At 38.1% G+C, this 24,803-nt stretch overlaps 1 protein-coding gene across 1 annotated transcript; it reads left to right on the top strand.

Moving 5' to 3' along the window:
* The first annotated feature begins 211 nt into the window (after positions 1–211).
* On the top strand, positions 212–23,011 carry CEP152 (centrosomal protein 152kDa). Its single transcript, XM_010180932.1, has 26 exons — positions 212–298; positions 1,024–1,124; positions 1,397–1,445; positions 1,669–2,013; positions 2,501–2,669; positions 3,411–3,551; positions 4,624–4,763; positions 5,057–5,257; positions 6,372–6,519; positions 7,833–7,924; positions 8,698–8,858; positions 9,437–9,644; positions 10,777–10,890; positions 11,008–11,138; positions 11,313–11,441; positions 11,585–11,720; positions 12,330–12,509; positions 13,062–13,334; positions 13,801–13,932; positions 14,250–14,900; positions 16,424–16,598; positions 20,190–20,271; positions 20,364–20,470; positions 21,207–21,363; positions 21,619–21,722; positions 22,017–23,011. The coding sequence occupies exons 1-26, from the start codon at positions 212–214 to the stop codon at positions 23,009–23,011; spliced, it is 5,208 nt and encodes a 1,735-aa protein (XP_010179234.1).
* Positions 23,012–24,803: the final 1,792 nt, after the last annotated feature.

Below are 24,803 nucleotides of genomic sequence, written 5' to 3'. Positions count from 1 at the left end.
AGCATTAGATATACTGAGGAAAAAAAAAAGCTAAGTGAATGATACTGATAATGTACAATGTTTGCTTCAAGAAATATTTTTGTGTGTGTTTGGTTACTTAATTCAGAAAGCAAGGGTAGTACTTCTTGGTTCCCCCCATGCTTTTAATCCTGTGTGATGCTTTCCTGTCTTGCGATAGGTTCTGCTGGATACACAAAAACATTAGAAAACAATGTCCCTTGACTTTGATACTGGAGCTCTGCAGACTCAACATGAAGATGAAGACTATGACCAAGAGGATTATGCAAGAGAACAAGAGGTGAAAAAGAACAAATTATTTAATCTGAAGACTTGTATATCCTGTGTCTTCCCATTTCTATCTTTTAAGTGTTTTATTAAAAAAAAAAAGAAAACTATTTTATGATATCTTTGTTAAGAGCTTTGTTATTTCACGGTGGCTGAGTGAGAGAATATGTGAATAGGATTATAAGTTCAGAATGTTGAGAGGAACATCTTTTCTCTAAGGCAAGGCTGGAAGAGCTAGGACTGCTTAGCCTGGAGAAGAGAAGGTTCAGAGGGAATCTCATCAATGTATATAAACACCTGAAGGGAGGGTGTAAAGATATGGAGCCAGGTTCTCTTAAGTGGTGCCCAGTGACAGGACTAGGGGCAATGGGCACAAAGTAACTTCTTTAGACTAAGTTAGTGGTGGCCTTGTGGGTCATGCATGTTGGAACAGGGGCAAGGTGGGGTTCACAGGACTCTACATGTAGGCTAGTTTCCAGATCATTTTCAGAAGTAGTCTGTCCCAGGACATGCTCTTTTCTTAACAAGAGTTTGCCATAAAAATAGTTTGGTTGGTACTCTAGTCTGTTAAACATTCTGTGTTGTTAGTCTCTTTGTGAATTCCAGTGTTATGAACTTTTCCTTGGAGGAAGAAAAGCAGGATTTTGTGCAAGTGGCCTATTTCACCTGTCTCTTTGAACTGAACTTGTATGCATTCTTTTGAAAAGCATATAATGAATGTTGTTTGTTCTGTTTCAGTTGCAACAACTACTGACAGACCTTCCCCATGATATGCTGGAGGACAGTGGAGACCAGCTCTCCAGCTATTCAGACTGTAGCATTCATGAAACTGAGGAGCAGTAAGGCATTTTGCACCATTTTTTATTTATGTTGTGCTTTTGAGAATAAAGCAAAATCTCAGCTGATGAGATGCTCGAAAGCAATCTAAGTAAAGGGGGAGCTGTAGTGTAGTTTGCAGTATGGTTTGTGCTCCATGAGAAACAAACTAAATGCCACTTAATTTAGTAAAGAGATGGTTTGTTTGTTTGTTTGGGGTTTTGTTTGTATTTTTGCTTGTTTGTTTTTTCCCTGAAGTTATAAGTACATAGGTAAGCTGTTTGTCTTTCTTTAGATCACATGAGCCTGGGAAGCTTGATGGAAGGTGGAATGATCATCAAAATGTAAGCTTATATGAGCAGTGATGTAATTAGTAGGAACTCTTTGTTCATAATAACGTGCTAAATATTGCTTAAATGCATTAGAGAAACGCTTTTCATGTAGGTGACATGTTTTGCTATTAATCTGAACCATTTCTAACTCCAGGGCTGATAACCCTGGAAAGAAGTGGGGGTGGTATAATCTGAGTTTTGAGAGAGCAGTTCTAAACCTCTTATCCACTCGTAGGGTTATGAACAAGGACAAAATCTGTACCCTGAACAATTCTTGTGTGATCAGCAAAATGATCATGTTGAAAAACATGGAAAGAATTGGAATGGCCTACATAATGATGAAGAGAAGAAACATTTATATAATGTTAAAGAAGATTACTGTGGCCAGAACAGTCAAGAAGATCCTGATGATGTGTATCTTGGTAGAGATGGGTTTAATGGTCCAACTTGCTACCAACAGAACAATGTGTATCATCTTCCTGAAAACTTCAGGCCATATACAAATGGCCATAAACCAGAATTTAATAATCAGCAAAGTAAAATAATAAATTTTCCAGATGCTCCAAAGGAACACCTTAAGGTATTTCAGAAGCTGATGCATTCTTCTGTGTCATTTGAAAAAAAAATGTTCACAGGTCTTTAACTATTGGTAGTAATATTTCTAAATGTTTTCATTAGCAGTTTAGACAATAATCAGAGTCTTCTGTAGTTTATTTTGCATGTTAAAACAATGAATTGGTAAATAACTGGATTTTCATATGTGCATGCTATGATTATTTTTTCCTTCTCTTGTTGGCTAGGTAGAATTCCATGAGGTAGAATTAACGTGATTCACTTAAGTGTGTGCTTATGCTGTTGAAGTTGACACTTGACTGCTCTCCTGAGGTGAAAGCTTTCATGAAAATTTCTACCACACATAAATGGTGTGCTGGATTGGAGTCTGAAAATGAGGAGCTGCTTAGAGCTCTTCTTAGTGTAGGCCTGTAAAATGAAAAATATTCTTCATTGAGCAAGGCTGCAGTTGTAGTTCTAATTTATTTCCTCTTATGTATCTTTTGTTACAACAGCAATTTGTTGCATCAGATGTTGTCAGTGGCCAATCGCCAGAATCATACAAAGTGACTTACAAACCATACCAGAATGGCATTCATCAAAAGATTCCAGTAATCCAAGAAGGAACTAGGAGAAATGAAGTGTTTGAAGATTTGCAACATGAATTCTTGGGCAATGATGATAGTAAGTGTTTGCTGTTTAGACATTAAATAAGCTTGTGTGAACAGTCCACTGAAAATCGGCAACAGAAAACCTGTTGATTTCAGTAGATGTTTAGTAAGAGGACAACTAAAAGTATGTTTATGTATATATTCTTTTATTTTGCTTTAAGCTTACATTGGTAATAGCCCTAATTTTGGTTTGGTGGAGGTTTTATTCCCTAGATTTTTTTCCCACTTTATCTAGAAATCATCTTTTTCTGTTCAGAGTGTTTGAGTTTCATGCTATTAAAAATGTAGTTTTGACTGATGAAACTGTGAATGAAATTATATTTGATGGCTTGGTCTCAAGTCTTGCTGATGCTTTGTCTTGTTTATAATATTGGAAAATAATGACTTCTTGTACCTTAGGAAACATGCTTTTCTGTTAGGTACATTTCAAATGGCAGAACTACTTTGCATCTTGAAAATTTATAGTTGCCACAAGACTGTGTGTGAATTCACAGCACGTAAACCTTTATTTGGGCTTGATATTAGGTGTGAATTACATTGATAGTTCCTGCAATTCTTCAGCTGTTGCTGCCAGAGCAACTCAGCAACTCAAGTGATGCGAATCAAACATGGATTAAAAAATGATGCCATTTTGTGTATCAGTAGTGAATTTGGCACTGTATGGAAGAAGTATGTTTGGGCATTACTTATGGCCGTAACTTTCTTGGTTAGTTGACTGTGTTGACTTGTCTGTGTGTTATTTAAAATTTGGCAGATTCTTCAGAAAATATGCAGATTCTGCAACTTCAAGTCCTAAATAAAGCAAGAGAAAGGCAACTGGAAGAACTTAATGAAAAGTTAGAAAAAAGCGCACAGCAGATTAGGTATTTGAATCATCAGCTTTCGATGGTCAAAGGTAAAATGTTTTTGTGCAGATTTCTAATTCTTAGTTTTTATTCATATTTAGCAACTTTTTTTATTCTGAATTTTGATTTAGGTAGTGTCTCTGCCAGTATTGAGCATATCTATAGACTTGATCTGGGATTATTTGAACCTAACCCTCTCCCCTCAATATTATTTGAAAGAAAATTCTCTGGAATAGTGCCTGACTGCATAACTGTCTTAGCTTTTACTGCATTCTCAAGACCATCATTGTATTGCGGAGTTCCCAGTACCAGGTGTTAAAAATGCACAGAAAAGTGAGAAGTTTGCCAAAGCAGTGTGTTTAAAACAAACAAAAACCCCACAAACCAAACAAAACCCAACAAAACCACACACCAAGAAAACCTCAACCACCACCAACCCCTCCCCCCAAAAAAAAACCCAAAAAACCAAAACAACGAAAATCAAAACAACAAACCAACCTCACAAAACCAAAATCCAAACTCCTATTGGAGAAGTGTACATCTGTGAAAAAAAACGTGCTTTTTTGGTGCTATCTGGTTTAACAAGCCATTTCCTGGACTGTATGTAGAAAAACATTTTCAAAATTATCAAAGCTATAGTGGAGACTGCTGGTTGTCTTGGTCCCACTTTTCTTATAGGAACAGACAAAAAAGAGCTTGAAGAATTAAGAATATAAAGAATATAACTTTTAGAATGCAAAAGGAGCAAAGGAGAGAGAAAACTTCAGCTGTCAAACATTTTGCTGTGTCTTGGCTGTTCCTCCAGGGGAATTGTTTTGTTTCTCCTTTTAAATGGTGTAAGGGATGATGCTAGCTCCTAGTGCTGACAGAGTGAGGCTTGTGTCCACTAGAGTTCTGGAGGCACAATATATCAGAGTGTTTCCAGATATCAGAGGGAGGAAGTGGTTACTGAATGGAGACTGACTGAATATTTTTGTTCTGTCTTCTGCTTGTTGCCCACAGTATGAGATAGGGGGCTTATAGTAAATGGTTCTGTAGAGCAGGGATGCTGAACAGTCACGTTCCATGAAGTTGGTGGGTGGCTGGCCATGTTTCTTATACAATTATTATGTCTCTCTCAAGATGAAAAGGATGGCTTGGCTGTTAGTCTTCATGAGTCTCAAAAACTCTATCAGAATGGAAAGGAACGGGAAGTGCATCTTGAAGGTCAAATAAAGGCCCTTGAAACTCAAATTCAGACTCTTACTGCCAATGAGGAGCAGGTACTAGAAATATTTTTAAACTGTTTATTGTGGAAGATCTCTACGCTTATTTGTAGTGTATTTGCATTAAACATATATGCCAGTCTCTTTAAACACTGTTCATGATCATTGCAGAAGCTGAGTATGTGATGAATAAATAGGATGCGTTGGTGGAAAATAGTTCATATTAAAATCCAGGAATTATCTGAGAATTTTTAGCAACTCTTGCACAAAAAAATTGAACTGACATCCAGAATATTGGATCAAAACTAAAATATATGTAACTGGGAGCGACCTTAATGCTGTTTCTACAGATATTGAAGCAATCCAAAGTGGCAGAGGTAGCCATGGAAAGCATGCAGAAGCAGCTGTTAGAACTTCAGCGTTCAGATGCCCTTCAACGAGCCAGAGAACAACACGAGACCATTATTTCAGCACTCAAGCAGAAATATGAAAAGCAAGTATTATCATTGGAGCAGAAACTTGATACCACAAAATCTGCACTCCGAGAGCAGGTGAGAAATTATTTTAGGATGCTGAGTACTGTACTGGGGAGGCTGTAGAGCTCCCTATGTTTCCTAAACTGCACTTCTTGACCTTCTGGAAGTTGCTAAGCAAATGAGAAAGAAAGAAAATTCTAACTATTCTCAATATTGTGAAGCCTATGTGGTAAGCTTTTATAAGCATCTCCAAGAAGTTGTGAGATCAAATTGTGTGTTTGTACATAGCAGATGCAGAGGAGGCAAGAATTCATGGTCTTAGTTTTTCTCTCGAGCTTTCATTCTGTACACAATTTCTTTTTGAACGAGTACCGACAAATAAATCTGGAAAAGAAAAGAACTAATTAAGAAATTATATGGTATTATTTCAGCTATAAAAACTGTTTATTCAACAGTCTATTGCTAAGTTTTAGTCTCAAAATGATCAAGGATCCCTAATCACTGAACATTCAACTTCATTTTAGAAGTAAGGATTTAAGAGGAAGGCGGGGAGGAGACTGACTTTAAGATAGAGTTTGCTATGGATCATGTCACATGGTTATAGAGCTTATTAAAATAATTCTACCTGACATGTAATAAGAATTCATTACACTGTTAGAAATATTCGAGCTGTGTAGTCTAGGCACGCCTTAACATATAGTCTATTCTGAAGGTCTATTCTGTATATCATGTGAAGAAAACTTCAGTTCCTCTCTTGCAGAGCATTGGAACTTGCTAGTTGGCTTAAGCTCAGTTAAACTAAATTGAGTTAAGCTCAGGCTTAATATAAATAACATGAAGCCTTGATTTGTCTGCAGTAGACAGACTGTATATGATTAATTGCAGGGGGCAATCTAACATGCTGAATATTAGCTGCTCTAGGAAATATGAAACAGTTCACATCCATGTGTGTTTATATATAAGTATACTTACTGCCTCCTAGTGAAAATCTAACTTTGATGTGGAAACAGATGACTTGTCACCCAAGGATAGACTTTTATCTGTGATTGATTTAGCTAGCCTCTGCCCCTTTAGGTATCCAATTTGATTCCTTTTCTCTTGTGTCTTGTATGTGTTGACTTTCTATATCTGAAACTATGCTGGATGGATAGATGTTTGTAACATGAGTAAAAATAATCTCTCTTTCTAGAAAGAGCTTTGCAAAAATCTAGGAGAGCACATTAAGCAACTTGAAAAAACACTGGAAGAAACCAAATGTGAAAAAACTGAAATAATAAATCGACTGACAAGAAGCCTAGAAGAAAGCCAAAAGCAGTGTGCAAATTTACTGCAAACAGGTCAGCCTTTTACTCATACCTTATCTTTCCTTGCAGAAATGGCTGCAATTTTTTAAGTATGAAACTGCACATCTATGTTCCTATGTAAATGGATGTACTATACCATTTCCAATGCAGAGCATTAGTCTGATTTAAATTAGTTAAGTCACAGAATCACAGGGACCTCTGAAGATCATTTAGCCCAAGCCCCCTGCTAGAGCAGGATTGCATAGAGAATATCACAAACAACACCCCCTCTACCCCCTAGAAAAACACACACATGCCACCCAAAATCCCCAAAAGAACCCACCAAACACCCAGACATCATCGATTTAAACTATTTTTATATGCATTTTGTGCTTCATATGTGTAAAGTTAGTTTTGGACTAAATAACAGCCTTTGGAAGCAAGCTACTTATTTTTTATTAGGCATTTGATATGAATTGCCATTCTAAATTCAAATCTTGATGCGAAAATAATTGTTTTTGTGGCTGGTTCTTGGAAACTTCTGTCAGTAGGGATAACACATGTAATGTTCTGCTGTGTATTTGGCTTGTGCCTACCTTTACACATTGAAGTCTTTTGATAGTAATGTATGTCTTTCATAGCATCCAAACATCTTCAGTACACAAAATGACTGTCTTCCTGAATTCTAATTTAAGAGTGTGGTGTGTTTGACAGCTGTGGTAGTCTGGAAGGAAAATCTCTCTAGAGAGAGCCTAAGTGTCAGGGTAGAGGAGGGAAGAACCTTATTTGATCTGTATTATGTGTGATAGGATATTTAAAAAGAGTGCAACTGCCAGTTGAAGAAATCCTATGACTTTTCTGTGCTATATTCATTAAATACCTTAAAGCAGTAAGAAATTGGCAAACTGATAAAGCTAAACTTTTCACCTGGAGTGGATGGCCCATTTTCCAAGGTGGTTCTGTTCCTTCTGAATTTTTGGCATAATAGCACAATGTCATTTTTTTGCTTCTGGTGAGCTATGAAGAAAGCAAACATTTGACACATCTTACTCCTTGTGGTATTTTATTTTAAAGCTACTATTAAAAATTCTGAGAGAAAAAAAAAAGCCAATGTAGTTCCCAAACTTTAAAAACTGCAGTTTAAATTGGAGACCTGTAGTAACCTTCACCTACTCAATTCAGGCAGAAATATTTTTGCCTTTCTTATTTGTGTTTTCTATTAGTGAGCTCAAGGAAGTAGAAATGGAGTAATACCTATTTACCAGAATCAGCATCGCTGTTTTTAACAGTGATCTTTTTTTCAGATTGCATATCTTTCTTGCATATTTATGACTTACCCTTTCTCTCCATTTTCTTTCCTACGATAGGCTCAATGCAGGAGACAAATCAGTTACGGTTTCAGCTGCAACAAGCTCAGTCTGCACACATGATAAACAATAACATGAACAAGGCTTTGCAGGTTAGTTAATTTTAATAAATATTTTACTGTTTTATTGTTTTGGGGGTGGGCTTGTTATAGCTAAGAGGTTGGTAGTTAAAACTCTGTTTATTTGTTGGGGAAATCATGTCTCCTTTCAGTAAAGGACTACCCAGTACTTGATCTCCAAGTGCTGCATGTTGGACTCTTTGTTTTTTCCTTTTTTTTTTCATGAAAACACAGCAGGGAGGGGTACATGTATCGGCACAAATCTAATATCATACATCTGTCTAACCTGCTCGTGTTCTGAAACTTCCCTTTTGCCAATAAAAGGGAATTCTAAAGAGTTGTCTGTAAAATACAAGCGGAAGTCTGTTTCCAAGTCAGGTCACATATTTGACTTAAATCTGTCATCTTGGAAATTATGAATCCTAATAAGTACTAGAGTAATAGACTGTTTTTCCAGCTATATATTTTTCTGTTGTCATCCAGTTTACAAGGGCATTGGGAAAGAAGTAAGAACAAAAGAAATAATTCATAACTTTATATATAAACTAATAAGAATTGAGCAACAGAAAACACTCCCTAATGAATTTGTAGTTTTAACATGCTTTGCTAGAGGTATAAAAATGATAGCATAAATAAATAAAACTAATGCTAGATAATTCAAGTAAATATAGCTAAATACTGCTATATTTAGAAAGAATAGCTCTGTGTTGGGTTTTTTTTTTCCTTTGGAAGAGTTATCATGGGCCTGATGTGTTTGCTTGGAGTTTTTCTGCACAGTGTAACTTTTTCCTGTCTCTTCCTTTAAGGAAGAATTAATGGAACTGAAGGAAGAAATAGCTTTGTATGAGTCTGCTGTCAAGCTTGGAGTATTTCTGAATGATGCAGGTGGAGAGTCTACAAACCTGTGTGATTCCTACGTAGATTTGGGAATTAAAAAAATCACTGGGAAGAAACCAAGGTTCTGCAGGTAATGAGTGATTCTTGTTGAAATTAAATCTAAAATCCTCAAGAAATTATACAGGTGATGTGTAAAAGATGGCCTTACTGGATCAACATACAGGGGGTTTTTTGGTAGATATTTCAAATATTGCTTGCATTGCCAGGTAATCTAGGAAACAGGAAACTGAACTAGTACCATAAATTCAATGCCTAGTTGCTGCTTAGTCTTCAGTTTTTATAGAGATTATGTTGTTGTTCCTTGGATCATATGAACTATATGCATGGATATCTTTTTGCTCAAAGATTCCATGTAGTTATTTAATGGTAAGGGTACCTTTTAAAACAACCAATTGAGTTGTCTCAACATAGCTTACATCGTGTTAGAATGAATCTTTTGGGGAAACAACTGAATGAACAATTTTTCTACATATTTTTTGCAACTTGGAAAAGCATATTGCTTTTGTATTCATGTTCTCTCATTCAAGTTTATTGTTCTTAGGCATCTGTATTTCTGGTAGCATTAGTTGCTCTTCTCTTTGCTACCACTGACTTTCAGATAAATGTTTTTTGTCTTAAATACTGAGCTGGTTATGTCTTCCCTAATAGTGCATTACAGAATAGAGACATGGATAAAGAGCTCTCTAAAGACGAAATTATTGTGGAATTAAAAGCTGAGCTGGAACGTTTATTGAGCAGTAATAAAATGAAGAGAAACCAGATTACTCAATTACAAAATGATCTTAAAGATTGCCAGAAGACATTAGAGGAATACAAGCAATCGTTGACAGCAAAAAAAGCATCAAAAGAGCTAGAGGTTTGTTATTTTACACTTTTTTAAAAAGTAATGATGCACTGGATATTAGTGAACCAAACTAACATTTAAACTTCTTATGAAAATGTACCAAAGAATTTACTCACAACTGAGTAGTCATAGCAACTAAGTAAATCTGGTTTTGATCTTAAGGAAAGTATTGCCATTTGGATGATACCTTGTTTTGTAACTTTGGTGAAAAAGAAACAAAATAAATAGCAGAACTTGGGCAGCATATGCCTTATTAGGGGAGTTCTGATATGATGGCTTACTTGCTTGATAGCATTTAATGGCCACTGCTCTTTTCAGAACTAAATTTTACTGGAGAAAGTAGGTTTTCTGTAGCCAAAAAGACCTTCTCATTTCCCTGAGAAAGCTGCTAGTAACATTAGGTTATGCAAGTTAAACATTGCCTCATAGGGCCTTCATCATGTAATTTGATCAACAAAGAATCTCTTTGATATTGCATCTCTCTTCACCCCCATTATTAACTTTCCTCTATACATTGATCAGACTTATACCAACTGCTCTTGTAACCTATACATTGTAACCTAGACGTGGGATAGGAATACAGTATGCCTGAGAAGTATGCTCTGTTTGATGATAGTAGTCATATGGCCTGCACACAGAATCACAGAATGTTAGGAGTTGGAAGGGACCTCAAAAGATCACCCAGTCCAACCCCTGCCAGAGCAGGATCACACAGGAACACATCAGGGCTTTGGGTGTCTCCAGAGAAGGAGACTCCACAACCTCTCTGGGCAGCCTGGGCCATGCTCTGCCACCCTCACACTCACAAAGTTTGTCCTCATGTTCAGCTTGAGCCTCCTGTGCTCCAGCTTGGGACCATTGCCCCTTGTCCTGGCATTGGACATCCCAGAGCAGAGCCTGGCTCCTTCCTCCTGACACTCGCCCATCGAGCGTGTGCTTCTTTAAACCTTCATGATGCTATAAGTTTCAAGCATTCATCTGAAATAACAGTTACTATTGCTGTAGATAAGATATGTTATATCTTGCACTACAATAATTTCCTTTGGATTATTTTTTGTTTCTAAGTAAAATTTTTATTTGACAGCTTTAACTTCCAAATCATGTATATCTTGAAAGATATCATCTTAATTTTGTTTATTTTCAGCCTGTGACAAATCTGAATGATACTGTGGTGGCCAGTCCTTTGGTTTCTGATAATCTTGAGGAAGAAGTTCTGAGACTCAGAAAGGCTAATGAAACTTTAATGCATGAAGTTGAGGTGAGACAGGGATGGTGCTTATCCCTACAAAAAAACCACCACAAAAACCTGTGTTAAAACTTGTAGTTAGAAAAGGTACTCTACAACTCACCTATTACTTGACTCTTGCCTGTCCAGAACCATACTTCAACTATTCAAGAACTGAAGGAAACAGAGGAAAAACTGAAAAGCCTAAATCAAGATCTCTGTTGTCAGATGAGAAAGATGGTTGAGGATTTTGATCAGGATAAACAAGAAGCCATTGAAAGGTAAGTCTGCTAACTCTATTTAGCTTCATTGGTGAACTTTCAGCCTGCATGTGTCATTTTGGACCAGCTATCAGGCACAAGGGGAGGTCAGCATTAGACTTAAGGAAAAGTTGAAGCCAGTTTAAAAGGAAGGGAAACAAAACCAGGTAGTTTTTTCCTTTCTTGAAATCGTAGGTGTGAAAGAACTTACCAGCAACATCATGAGGATACAAAAGCATATTTTGAGAAAGACCTGATGAAGAGGTTTGCTGCAGAAAAACAGCAGCTTATCCAAAATTACGAAGAGACAATCTCGCAGTTAAAGTAAGACTTACCATTTTTTCTGTTTTTACTGAAACTTTCGTATTTCCTGTTCAGCCCTCAGTGCTAGTTACACGTTTTAAAACAGACTTGCTGTCTTGTTGAGTGTAAAGTCTAATTGATAATAAATAATCTATCCTGTGAAGGGCTAACGTAGAAGAGCTGAACAGAGAGATGACTATGGTGAAGGAATGTTACATTGGAGTCTGTGGGGAGAACAACAACTTGGAAGCTACTTTAAGGCAGAAATTTGAGCGAGAACAACAGCTGAAAGAGGAGAAGGTACCTATAAACCTGTAAGATATTACAGAAGATACCTATAAACCATGTAATTTCAGACTGTTTAAAAGATTTAATATCAGTAAGTGTATTTAACTTTGTAATTGTTTGGGTATTTCATAATTCTGTTTCTTGAGGACTGCTTACTCAGCAGTGAGAGGTTTTACATTCATGAGACGTTTTCCAAAATCTGAATGACAATACAAATTCTTTTCTCCCTATATAAAACTGATCTGAAAATACCATGGGTTTTTAAGCAATAATGAATTCAGACTGCTATATTGATTAAAAACTGCTTTTCTGAAGTGTGAAATTACTTGCTTAGCAACACAGTTGACCTACTTAAGTACAGTAAAGAGGTACAGCTCAAAGTACACTGAGAATAAAGGTGCTTGATAAGAAAACTTATTTTTAGAGCAATAGCCTCTAATAACTTCTGATATCATGACTTAGAACACCTAATTTTGGGAGCTGGATCTCTTGTCTAGGTGTCATTAGTAAGACTTGTGCACAGGTTCTAGAGAGTTAATTGTCTCTTGCATGCGTTCTGATCACTGTGTACCAGAGCAGTCTGCTATCCCTTGGAGAATATTTTAATTTTTTTTTTTCTAGCTCAAGAAACAGCTACTAAAAGAAAAAGAAGACTCTCTTAATCTTCTGAGGACTGAGCTTGAGGAGAAACACAGCAGTTCTCTGATAGCAGCAAAGAGGCAGTGGCTGGAGGAAAAAGAACAGCAGGTTGAAGAGGAAGTTGCATTAGCCAAAGTTCAGTGGGAGAAGGAAGAAAAAGAGGTGTGCAGCTTAAACCAAGGGCTTTCAAATTATTGTTGTTGGTTTGCCTATTTTCAGGAGAACTTCTATGTAAATAGACTTAAGTACTATTATTCTGCCATTTGAAATGACTTTTAAGGATCTGTCATTTTAGGAGCCTCTGAAGAAGTCAGTAGGTATTACATATGATTGAGATTTTTTTGAAAACAACCAACCAACCCTAGACCTGTTACCTTGTAAAGTAACATGCAGAATGTCCTGAATGTCACAGCTAGTAGTATGCTGGAGTTTTCCACCCTGATCACTGGGTCGGTGATTACACTTTCTATTGTTTAATTCAGTTAACATATAAAAGTGTGTTGTATATCCTATACCATAGAAGAAAGCTGTGATGAGGAAGAAAAAACAAAACTCATTGTTTACCAGACTCTGTTTTCTGATCATGGTCTTGCTCTCCTGTTAGGAAAGATTATTGATGTAAACAGATTTTTGTTTGTTTAAATGCCAGTGGAATTCTAGTTATTTGGATAGTAGGGAGATTTTATTAAAAAAAGATTATTTTTTTTTCCTTAGAATAAAGAACAAGTCTTTGCAAAAATAGAAAGAGAATGGCAAAGTAGGCTGGAAGAAATGAGAAGAACTGTAGTTGAATGCAATGACTGTGGCAGCCAAACTGACAGAGTAACAGTTGTGGATGAAGCTTCAACTAAACAGTTAGAAGGGATTGTTGAAGACCAGAGGCTGCAGATCCAGAAGGCTCTGAAGGAAAATATGGCCTCTGAAGAGGTCTTAAAAGAAATGGAAATAGAACTGGAAAATAAATACCGTAAAAATCTTGCCAGCCAGGTAACAAATAATTGTTCTGTCTGCCCGGAGCCTGTGAAACTGCCATGTGCAACTAAGTCACCTGAAAAAACAAAAAGTGTTCTCTTCCACTAACTTTTTCTTAAGCTTGGTAGCTGATATTTGCTATATTAGAAATATATAATTTAAAAAAAATTCTGAAGAAGCTGTAGCATGTAGCTTATTTTTCTAGCTGTTAACTTTTCACACAGTTGGACATGTTTTGCAGAAGTTTTGAACAGAACTGAGCAAAACTGACTTGAAGTTTACACCATTTTGTTAAGAAAAATAAATTTAATATTTATAATTTTGGTATTGTTTTTGCATCAGATGCTGCTGGCCTGATTCTTTTAATTTCTGTAAACACAGGCAATCCAAACTGAGGTCTGTTCTTTCACTACTACATGGAACTTATAATAAAAATGTGTTTGGTGGTGGTGACTGAAATAGGTTTTTTTTATGATTGTAGGTAGATGCAGCTTTAACCCACGCTCGTGCCAGGTGGCTGCAAGAATTAACGGACCTCAAAGAGTACAAAGTAAATTTAAAGGTAGAACAAGAAAAATGGGAAAAAGAACACAAAGAGACTGCAGCAAAGCAGGTAGCCCAAAATACTTGCATATGTGTACTGATGAACAGTTCAGTCTTCCAGATCCCATATATTACTGAGGAATGAATGCAGTCATAGGTGGGGAATCATTAAGGAAAGATGTTTCTAATGTACTCTTGTTCTGATCCAACTCCTAATACTCTGATTCTGTGATATTCTGTGATCCATTTTTTTGCATATATAGGATTATATTTTTATGAAATAATTTGAAAATAATCTCCAATAGATTAATGATGACCCATGGTTATATTTTATGTATATATAAATGTATGTATATGTTTCTAATGACTGTGTTATATATTTACCAGTTAGCCCTAGTTCTCTCAGCTGCTGAAGAGAAATGGAAGAGAGAATATGAGAATACAGAGAAATCTGGACCAAGAGTGAAAGAACTTGAAGAAAAGGTAATTTCCCTAAAGAAGGAACTGGAGCTAAAAAATGAAGAAATTCCTGCAACTATCAAAGCAGAACTAGCAAAGGCTCGTGCTCAGTGGAACAAAGAAAAACAAGAAGAAATCCTGCAGATACAAGAGCAAAATGAGAGAGACTACCGATCATTCTTAGATGATCATAGAAACAGAATTAAAGAGGTACTTGCAACAGCAAAAGAGGATCTTGCAAAGCAGAAGAATGATCTCTCCATTCAGAAAGAGGCAGAAATAAAGATCTTACTAGACCAAAAGCAACGAGAATGGGAGGCTCAAGAAACAAAGAGACTGATGGAGGAAATTAATCAGTATGAGGAGAAGACTCTGGTTGAGCTTGAGTACTTGTTGAGTGAAATCCATGAAGAACTAGTCAAATGCACACGTAGTAAGCATTCTTGGAAGGATAAGTATTTTGATGCTCATGCTCAATTAAACCTTCAATGCAAAGACAAACTGAAGGCTTGCTTACAAAAGGCATTCAGAAGTACAATTTACACAATTCTGGAAAAGGAAGAGCAAGAATGGAAAGAGGTAATATTTCTGCAAATTATAGCTGCCAGCCAGAAAAGAGATTTGAGAAGTAACTCATATATGTTCTTTCCCAATATAAAATATCCATGTAATACTGAGAATTGGAGAGTCCAACATTTGAGTTAATTGATAGCAAGAGTCATTTAAAACTGTTAAAGGTTTAAATCCACTGTTAGCAAGGGAAAAAAGGAAAGGGTGGGTGTAGTTTTGACACCCTCAGTCTTTAAAGAAGAGGAACCCTGGTTGGGAGTGTCACTGTAATGTAAAGATTCATAAATTAAGGAAATGAATCCACCATCCTAAGTTCAGGAGCCTGCTGAAGGCTCCTTGTGACCTCTTAGGTGGGTTCTGTCATTAAGGCCCATCATGCATAGCTGCTTTTTTTTTTTAATTTTTTAAAATTGTGATGGGATAGTGATTGTGAATCGTGTTACTCTGTGTGCCCCTTCTCCCCTCCCGCCCGATTCAAATAAAGATGAAAACAGTAAATCCTCTTTGCAAATTATCTGTAGTAGAACTGAATAACTGACAAATCAATCTATCTCTGCAATAATAGCCTTGCTTAACTTCGTAGAATTCTGTCCAAAAGCTTCTGTTTCTGTTGGCTTGGCAGATTCTTCTTTTTGCATTGCTTATGCTTGTAGTAAGTTTTTGATTATGGAGAGCATCCCACTGGAAATGCCACTGCCACCCAGCATTTGGCAGCTGAGGAATTATCCAAGAATAGGACAGACAAAGAAACTGGTTTTTTTGTGGTTTGTTTTTTTTTTTTTAAGAAAAGGCGGGACAGGGGAAATGAGTATGAAGTGATTTCTCATGACAATATTACCCAGTTTTTTTAGTGGGAATATGTTTCTGTTCAGGAAGTAGTCCTTTAAAGCTTTCTTGTCACGAGTTATTTTCACAGTGGTAAAGAGAATCAGAAGGCTTTTTCCTGTGCCTGATGCATCTTCTGTAATAGATATGAATGTCTCTTGGTAAAGTATTTTTAATAGGTCTTCGAACTTCAAAATGTTGGTTGGCTTGAACCACTTTCTAATGAAGTTTTTGTACTTAGAAATGTCTTCTCTTATGCTACCGTAATAACAACAAATGAAGGATTTAGGTTTTTCTAAATAACTTTCCCGTCCCTCTACTACCCCTATTCATGCGGAAACTCTAAATGGTTCCAACTCCTTTTTCTGCTGGATAGGCCTTTTTAAAAAACTATTCAAAGACACTGTGTAGTTCTGCAAAGTTAAGAGCTACTGACATTTCCAAAATAAAACTCAAAATAGCCAGGTACTGCTGTTGTAGTGAATTACACTAAGTAAAGCTTCCATTTATATTCTAGGATGCACATTTTCCTCCTAGTTCGAGCTGCAATTGCACGTTTAAAGCACCTGTGTTACAATTACTAAAGCTACTTGGTGGCCAGGGCTGCTTGTTTTTATGCATAACTTATTACTTACCTACGTTAAGATAGTGTGGAACACTTTTTTTTTCTACATGTTAGGTTTTCAGGAAGTGTTTTTCAATTGCAGAAATATGAAGAGCTGGTGAGTAATTCAAATAAAGAAGTATACTGTTGCTTGCAACGTGGTGAAGGAGAAACTGGGGACGTGACAAGACCTCCTGTGTACAGTGTTGGACACCAAGCAGAAGCACATAAGAGGCTAAGACGACAGCCACCCTTGCAGGAAACTGGAACAGACAAAGGTACCTCCTTCGCCCTCCTTCCTTCGCCCTCCTTCCTTCGCCCTCCTTCCTTCGCCCTCCAGCATCACAGCTCTTCCCAAAGCTGTCACATGTGCTATGGCAAAGCTGGAGACAGTGTAGCTGGGGAAAGACTTGATGGGAGGCATAGAAATGTCTCTGAGGCTTTCTGTTCGCCCTCCTTCCTTCGCCCTCCTTCCTTCGCCCTCCTTCCTTCGCCCTCCTTCCTTCGCCCTCCTTCCTTCGCCCTCCTTCCTTCGCCCTCCTTCCTTCGCCCTCCTTCCTTCGCCCTCCTTCCTTCGCCCTCCTTCCTTCGACGGGATCCCACAGCCCTCCTTCCTTCGCCCTCCTTCCTTCGCCCTCCTTCCTTCGCCCTCCTTCCTTCGCCCTCCTTCCTTCGCCCTCCTTCCTTCGCCCTCCTTCCTTCGCCCTCCAGCATCACAGCTCTTCCCAAAGCTGTCACATGTGCTATGGCAAAGCTGGAGACAGTGTAGCTGGGGAAAGACTTGATGGGAGGCATAGAAATGTCTCTGAGGCTTTCTGTTCAGTTTGAGTTCTTATGCAACCAGAAAATATAAAGCAAGAAAACCCAAGAGAGTCTTTGGCCTTATGCCTATAGTGTGTCTTGAATTCCTTCAACACCAAAATAACAAACCATCTATTAAACACAAAACAACAGTACAAGCAGTGCAGCTCTTCTGCCTCTAGAGCTCCCTGTGCTGGCTGTAGAGAGCAGCCGTTGCTCTCCTGGAAGTAGCCCAGTCTTTGTGAATTTCTTAACTAGACTCAGCCGCATGTGAGGCTTCCCAGCTGGGAGAGTCTCCTTCAGCTGACTACAAAAGACCCTGGTTGGTGGCTTTTCTTTTTTTAAGTAATTATAACAAAAAATATTCAACCTACAAGTCTCGTATAGCTGACTGAGGACTCTAGTCATCGCTGATGGGGACGCATTGTGAGGGCTCAACAACTTGGTAGATGCTGCTGCACCTTCTGTAATGGTTCCAGCCTCTTGTGATTATTTTAATTAGACTAATGTGTTACGTGCTTTCCAGCAAGAGAAAGTAGAGCACCGGAAATAGTAAGCTTGAGCTTGATTCTGTTTTTGGTCCTATGGTTGATGTATAACTTTTAGCAATGACTGCTGTAGGTCAGAAAAGTACAAAAAGGGACTTTGGGTCTCAGGAAGGTTTTTGCTGTGAACAGTGCTGCCAGGAGCTTGAAAAAAGTGGCTGTATGCCGGGAGTTGAAAAGACAGCTGGATATAGCCCACAAAGATCTTCAGCTTGCAGTGAAGGAACACGAAGCTAAGTCAGAGCAAATCCAAGGTTGGGATTGTTAGTCACCTGAAGAAAACTTAGAATGGCTCTGGCTTGCTAGCTGCATGAGTCTTTTTCATCTGCAGTATCATTTAGTTTTCAGTGCATGGAATGGGGGTGTGTGTGTACTAAAAAAAACTGAAACAAACCAAAACAAACAAAAAACCCCAACAACAACAAAAAAATTCACAAAAAATAAGCCTCCCACAACAAAAAGCTACAAACTGACTTTCCCCTCTCCCAAGAACTGCCCTCCACCCTCTTGGCTTTAAATGTTACTTAGCGCTTTAGTGCTCTTATGTGTATCAGAAAAAGAATAGAGGAAAATCGAACGTGTGGCAGGTGTTCTTTGAATATGTGTACATGTGGATCCCATTGCCCATGAGGGTTATACAGGTAATGCACACATGTGCTTATTTACACATATGCTGATAAATCTATAGGAGCCAGGGAGTTCTTTAGCTGTCTCCTTTGGGGCTGCGCTGCTATTGTGAACATCCTCTTTCCCCCATAGTGAGAGTATAAAGAGCAGAGTGGCCTCAAATGTTGCTTGATTCCTCTTGCCACCAGTAGTAGTAAGCCACCGAGCACGGTTTTCTTATACCTTCCTGCAGTAAGTAATAGCTTGAAGCTGTAGTTCTGTTTCTCTTCTTTTTTTTCTTGTGAACCTTAAAGTAGGCTTTAAGTAGGCTTTGTTTAGTCTCTACCTTTTAAATCAAGATTTTTTTTTCCTTCGTGTCACTTTGAAATGAGAAACACAGAACAGATGACTGAGAAAATGGGTCTCAGTTCTTGAATCTTTCTTTCCGATGTGATGACTGTCTCTACAAATGATATGAAATATCTACTTGGTTTTTGGAAGAGTCCATGAAAGGAAGGCTTCTGCTTGTAGTAGGAAAAGAAGGCTTTTCTGAAGCTATTTCTGATGGGAAAAGATGGTACAAAGTAATTTACTTGAGATTCTTCCATTATAGGACAGTGCTTCTGATCCAGTAGTGGTGTTATCCAGTACTCCTGTTTAATAAGTACTCTTGTTTAATACGCACCCCACTGGCTGTGGGGTAGTGTTATTTTGTGGTAATTGCCTTCTCTTTGCTTTCCGACATCTCATTTTTTGGCATTCTCAATATTGGTATTGCTTTCTGTGGACAGACTGATAGCGTCCACTCCTGAAAGCTCCCTGAGACTTGGCCATCAAGTTAGTCAATGGCAATATTATCTGACTTGATACCTGTGGTGTTGTGGATGCTGTTGCATCATGAGCATCTGTCATCCTTTCAGGATAATAGACTCTATCCTTTATTATTTTATTTAGCTTGGTAGAAGTCTCTGGCTGTAGTAAAAACTGGGCTAACAAGGAAGAAAAGTCTTTGGTATATCAAACCCCTTTGCCTTACCTGTAACTACTCCTGTGGCTGGATCTCTCTATGAGTTTTGCCTGTAGGCTTTTCACTCAGAGGAAGTCATATTGATTCATCTGTCTCTGATAGCAACAAGAATTCCTTTTGTCTAGGTTGATTTCTGAGAGCATTTGTAAGAGGAATGCCCACTTTGCTTTGTTCCTGCGGTGAAGAACATTTTCTTTCCTACTTGAGCTTACTGTACCATATGGAGCACAGTTCCCATTCAGTTGGTGTCTGAGGAACTCTATCCCCTTATTCAGCTGTACTGAAGTTAGTAGAGGCCTTTGTTTTAAGGAGCAGAACAAAAAGAATTATGTTTTCTCTGAAGGAAAACATGTTGATGATTGAATAAGAGGATCATTCTTCCTGCAGTATTTTAATCAGCTGAAGCTGTACACAGTAGTGTTGAGGGCATGGGTTTTTAGGCTTTATTAGAGCATGGCAGGAATTGGACATCCTGAAGGTCCTGGTTCAAGAGCGGTCTCAAACTGCATCCTGAGGGTCAGTAACTCTCTAGAGTTGTTTGAACGTGCCTCAGTGAAAGGCCACTGTAAGCAGGTTTGACAAAGGGTCAACTTGAAGAGAGCAGATGTGAGGTAGTAGGTTGTACCAAGTGAGTAAATAGTCTTAAACCACCAAAGGCTGTGGTTTGTGTGTGTTGTGTGGGGTGGGGGTTCCACTTCCCTCCTTTTTTTTGAAGTGTATTGTGACCAATTTCTATCTGCTTGTTGCTGCGACAGCTGTACGTTTGCTGATGATGCTTTGTGACATTGAGTTCTTATACCAGAGACAGCAGTTTATGTAATAACTGCTGTTGAACTCAACTTGAATTTAGAGACATGCAGTGATTTTATGGTTCATCACTTTTTTAATAGAGAATGAGAAGGTTCTGGAAGCTCTAAGTGCAGAGAACTCTGAGATGAAGACTAAACTGAAAGACCTGGGAACACCACCAAGGTATTCAAAAAAAAAAATCTAAGCAAGCTGATTTTTTTTTTTTGTAAGATATAAGCTGCTTTTCTGTGCAGTGTGACTTCTGTGCATTTCAGATCCCTGTCAAAGGGAGGCGTCTCAAAATCTTGTACATCCTGTGACCCTGTGAAAGGGCTGGAAGAAATGCGTGCTCAGTACATTAAAGCTGTGAGCAAGATTAAGTGTAAGTACTAAAGTCTTCACTAAAAAGTTACAAGAGCAAAATAATTTGCTTTGTTACTTCTTCGTCCTTAGCCAACTTGCACAGGAATCTGACAGCCAAATTGCATGGGAAGTAAATTTTTCCTTCTTACTAGAGTGAATGTGAGAAATGGAATTGTCACCATAATCTTAGACAAGATTAATCAAAATGAGTTATGTCATCCTTGCTTTGTTGCACTGTATGATGTCTTTTAAAGTGGTAAAGTGTATTTTGAGAACTGATCTTGTTTCTACAGCAAACAATCCACATACCCTGAAGCTTGACCTGAGGGACAGCCTGCTTTTCTCTTGTGCTGTATCCTGCTTTTGGCTGAGGAGAGAGGGTTAAGTGTAGCTCCAGGTCTTCCTTGAGTGTAGCAGGTCCCCAAAGGCCAGCCGCACTGCCATCGAAGGATTCCTAGACCTGCATTTTACCAGCCAGCATTCCTCCCAAATCCCTGTGCCTGGTGTTTTCTATTGCTGCTGAAGATGGAGAACTGAACAACTGAATATCTGTCTAATGGATCATACCGAGCTGCTCTGGTCTTCAGTGGCATTTATCCAGTAGGCAACACTTGGCAGAAGGATTTGGCTGGCATGTTGGCAGGTAAATCTAGGCCCTTGCCGACATGCTCCCGGTCTGCTTGACGATCCTAGTTTGTTTATTTAGCTTTTTCCCCCCTTGAAGGAAAACTGGTACTAATGAAGTGTGTTTGTAGGTGATATGCTTTGTTATATCCGTGAAAGTAAGGAGCGAGCTGCTGAAATGATAAAAGCGGAGGTTTTAAGAGAGCGCCAAGAAACGGCACGGAAAATGCGAAAATACTATTTGACATGCCTTCAGCAACTTCTGACTGATAATGGGAAACATGAAGGGTAAGTTCAAGCATGTTTGGAAATTACTGTTGGTTTTGAAAGAGGTGTGTAGATGTTTATCTGGTGTTTGTCCACCTTGGAGCAAACAGTGTCTGACCTGAAGTCTTGCAAGCCTGCTCAGATTGGCATGGGGTCACTGCTGAGCAGTCTGGCATTGCTGTTCTCGCTAACATTACCTTGAAGTAAAATGCAGAGTTGAAAAGGAGTTACTCCTAAACTTTAATATATTTTTTCATGTTTTGCAATTCTTGGCAGAGCTGAGAAGAAAATAATGAACGCTGCCAGTAAGCTTGCTACAATGGCTAAAGGACTCGAAACACCTCTTCGACACATTCCCCAAAGCAAGTCTACCCATGCAGGTATGCTGGATGCTATACTTGTTTTTTCCTTGATCATATTGATTGAATGCCTGTAGTAATGAAAATGTAGATGGAAGGAGAAGTACTATTTATTTATGAGCTTGATAATGGAAATGTAAGTATAAGCTGCTTATTTTGACAGTGCTTACAATTCTTTATTAAAAAAAACCCAAATAAAACAACAAAACCAAAACAAACAAACCACAAACAAACAAAAAACCCAGAAGAATGTATTTTTTTCTTCCAGCATTAACATTTTCTTCAATTAATTTATTTCCTTCCCTCCTTTGCTAGGTCTGCTATATAATTCTGATCTACCACCTGGAGCCGAGTACTCAAAAAGAGATCGCGTGTTTCAGTCTAGGTCAAACCATATGGAAGGCAAATCATGTGGTGAAAGCATTACTGAAAAAGCCAATGATAAAGTTGTCCAGAAACGTGTACCACAGGACTTGAGACAGCAGTTTGATGCAATGCAGACTGAAACTCACCGTATGCTTCATGAAACAGTAATTTCAAATGTTCAGAATGGGAGTAATTCTAAAAATCTGGATGGTGCTTCAAGAGATGCTCTGTCAGAGTTTTATCCAAATGAAGATAGAAGAGAAAAATATAGCCCTGTTGTAAATGTAGACAAAGGACTCTTTTGCGCTGCTAGTAATATAGCACATCAGAATGTTCCTTCATCTGCTTTTCAAGTTACAGAAGATACGCATGCACCCGGCTTCACAAATGGTCACACTATGTTTGAGCCAACTCATATGCTTAAGAGCAAGAATGAAAGAACAGTCTTGAAAGACAATAAATGTATCCAGTCATGTAGGAAATGGAAAACTAACTCTGAAAGAACTCAGGAATTTGATTTTCAAGAAACTCCAGGAAGGGATGAAGGAAGCTGCAGTGAATGGAGTTCTGTGAATGGAAGCCACCGTCTGGATCATAGTCATACGCCTCTCTTGTATCCTGAACAAAAAGCCAGTACTAACGTGCAAGCACAGACTGCGTACTGTGAAGAGCTTCCTCACGTCAGGTCACGTGAAAATGTTGCTACTTATTGGAGAGACATTACTAATGGCAATGCCAAGATTCTCAGCGCAAAAAGCGGCACCAAAGCTTGCAGTAGAGGCCCCCTGATAACAAACCTAGAACATACTTCATTCCGCAACTCCGACAAGTCAAGTTCTCCTGCTGCACAGCTGAATGTATCACCAGATTCAAATGTAGGAAAACGCTGCAACAAATGCCTTGAAAAAAATGGTGTGGGATCCCCAGTCTCTTCAGCAAGATAGCTTTGATAGCCCACTTTCTAACTTGAACCAGTACCAACAATTCCTTGTTTGAACAAAAAGTTGACTTGATCTTTCAATAAAAGTGTGAGGATTGGAGAAAACCTGTTCTACTGTGTCCATTTCATGATCAATGCTACACAATTTGTGTTATGTGAAGAAATTCCATGAAGTTACTTGAAATTTTAATGTAGACTTTTGTTTACCTTTGAAACAACACTTTGTAATAAACATAATTGTTTATAGTGTATTTTATACAAATTTATTAAATAGAATCTATTTTTATATTAAGCTTAGCTTGCAGTGCAGTGTTTATCTAAAACAAAGCTACTGTAACTTTTGCTAATCTTTTAAAATGGTTATGAAAATTCCTTCAGAGCTCAATGAGAGACGTTTTAAGATTTGTTTGGAGTAAGTATTTTAATTGACTTTTCCATTTTGAAGGATTCCCTTTAAGCCTCTGTGTGCATCCCCATAATGAAAGCAAAAATACTTGCATTTTTCATTAAGTTATTATAATAAAATTTAAATTATTCTTACCTTTGGTACAGCAAAAAAATAGCTCGTATTGGGCAGAAGAAAGGTATAAATTACATTAACCGTGTTGTGCAGGTGTTCCTTAAATAGCATAGGTTATAAATGTAAATTGAAGATGTAGCAGTGTTCCTCCTGATGCTTTGAAAGGTTCTATTTTAAAGGCCTGCTCACTTTTTCAAGAGAACTATTAAATGTTTAGAGGTTATTTTCCTAGATGTTTTGCTTTCATTGGGATGGTTTAATTCTGAGTGATACTGGGAGTAAAAGAGGCGTTTTGCTGCTTGCTTTATTGGCTCCTGTGTTGTTCACACAAGGTGTGGTTAACTCATACTTGTTGCGATCAACAGTATTGTTATGGGCCAGCAGTATGGAAGATGTAAACAAAAAGGCTTTGCTTGCTCTTATTCTGTGCTATTGGAAGAAGAAAAAAGACTGAATAGTCTCTCAAAGATGTTACATATGAAAGGTATGTACACCACATTTAACTCCTGGAAGGATGCTCATTTGTTCTTTCAGAGTTGAGCAGTACAGTCTAGTCTGAGAATCTTAAGTTTTAAGGGGAAAATAGTACAAGATTCAACAGAATGTTCTGATGAAAAATGTGTTTAACTTCCTTTCAAAAACGTTCTGTTTATATTTCAGGCCAACTGGCAAAGCAGAATGCATTACAGCTCTTGGTATACAGGACTGGTTTGTGACTCGGCTCTCTCGGGCGATCTAATGAGAGACTTCTGAATTTCTTGGTGGCCTTTAATGTTGCCCATAAATCCAACCCCACTTCCTATTTAGTGAAGGTGGGGTTAGTCATCATCAGTGGGAGCAAACTGCGGCCACGGGAGATTGCTTGTGCCTAAACAAACATGGGCAGCGGTTAAGTTCAAGGGCCAAATTCCGAGCTCTTAGCTGAGGAAATAGCTGTGGCCTTGTCTGCAGGGGAAAGTTTTTACTAGTTGTCCTCTAAACCCCATGTGGAGGCTTTTTTTCTTGATGATGAGTGGCTTTTTTTGGTTAGCTTAAACATTTTCCCAAATTGCACAAGGTAAAAAAAGCACATTTAATCCTGTGTGAGAGGTACGTTTACAAGTTTGTAAACCAATCCATCATATTAATTCCTTGGGCTGGTCCAGAAACCTTCCCCAGATGAAGAAAGCCTGCATCTGTAACAGTAAACATGAAGCTGTCCTGTAGGACACTCCTGACCATTCAGACCGTGCTGCTGGGGACCTGTCATTTCGGTGTGGACCAAACATACTTTTCC

The sequence above is a fragment of the Mesitornis unicolor genome, unplaced genomic scaffold (genome assembly GCF_000695765.1).
Source record: "Mesitornis unicolor isolate BGI_N332 unplaced genomic scaffold, ASM69576v1 scaffold14113, whole genome shotgun sequence".
In the NCBI taxonomy this organism is placed as follows: Eukaryota; Metazoa; Chordata; class Aves; order Mesitornithiformes; family Mesitornithidae; genus Mesitornis; species Mesitornis unicolor.
This window is presented reverse-complemented; position numbering and strand designations above follow the sequence as displayed.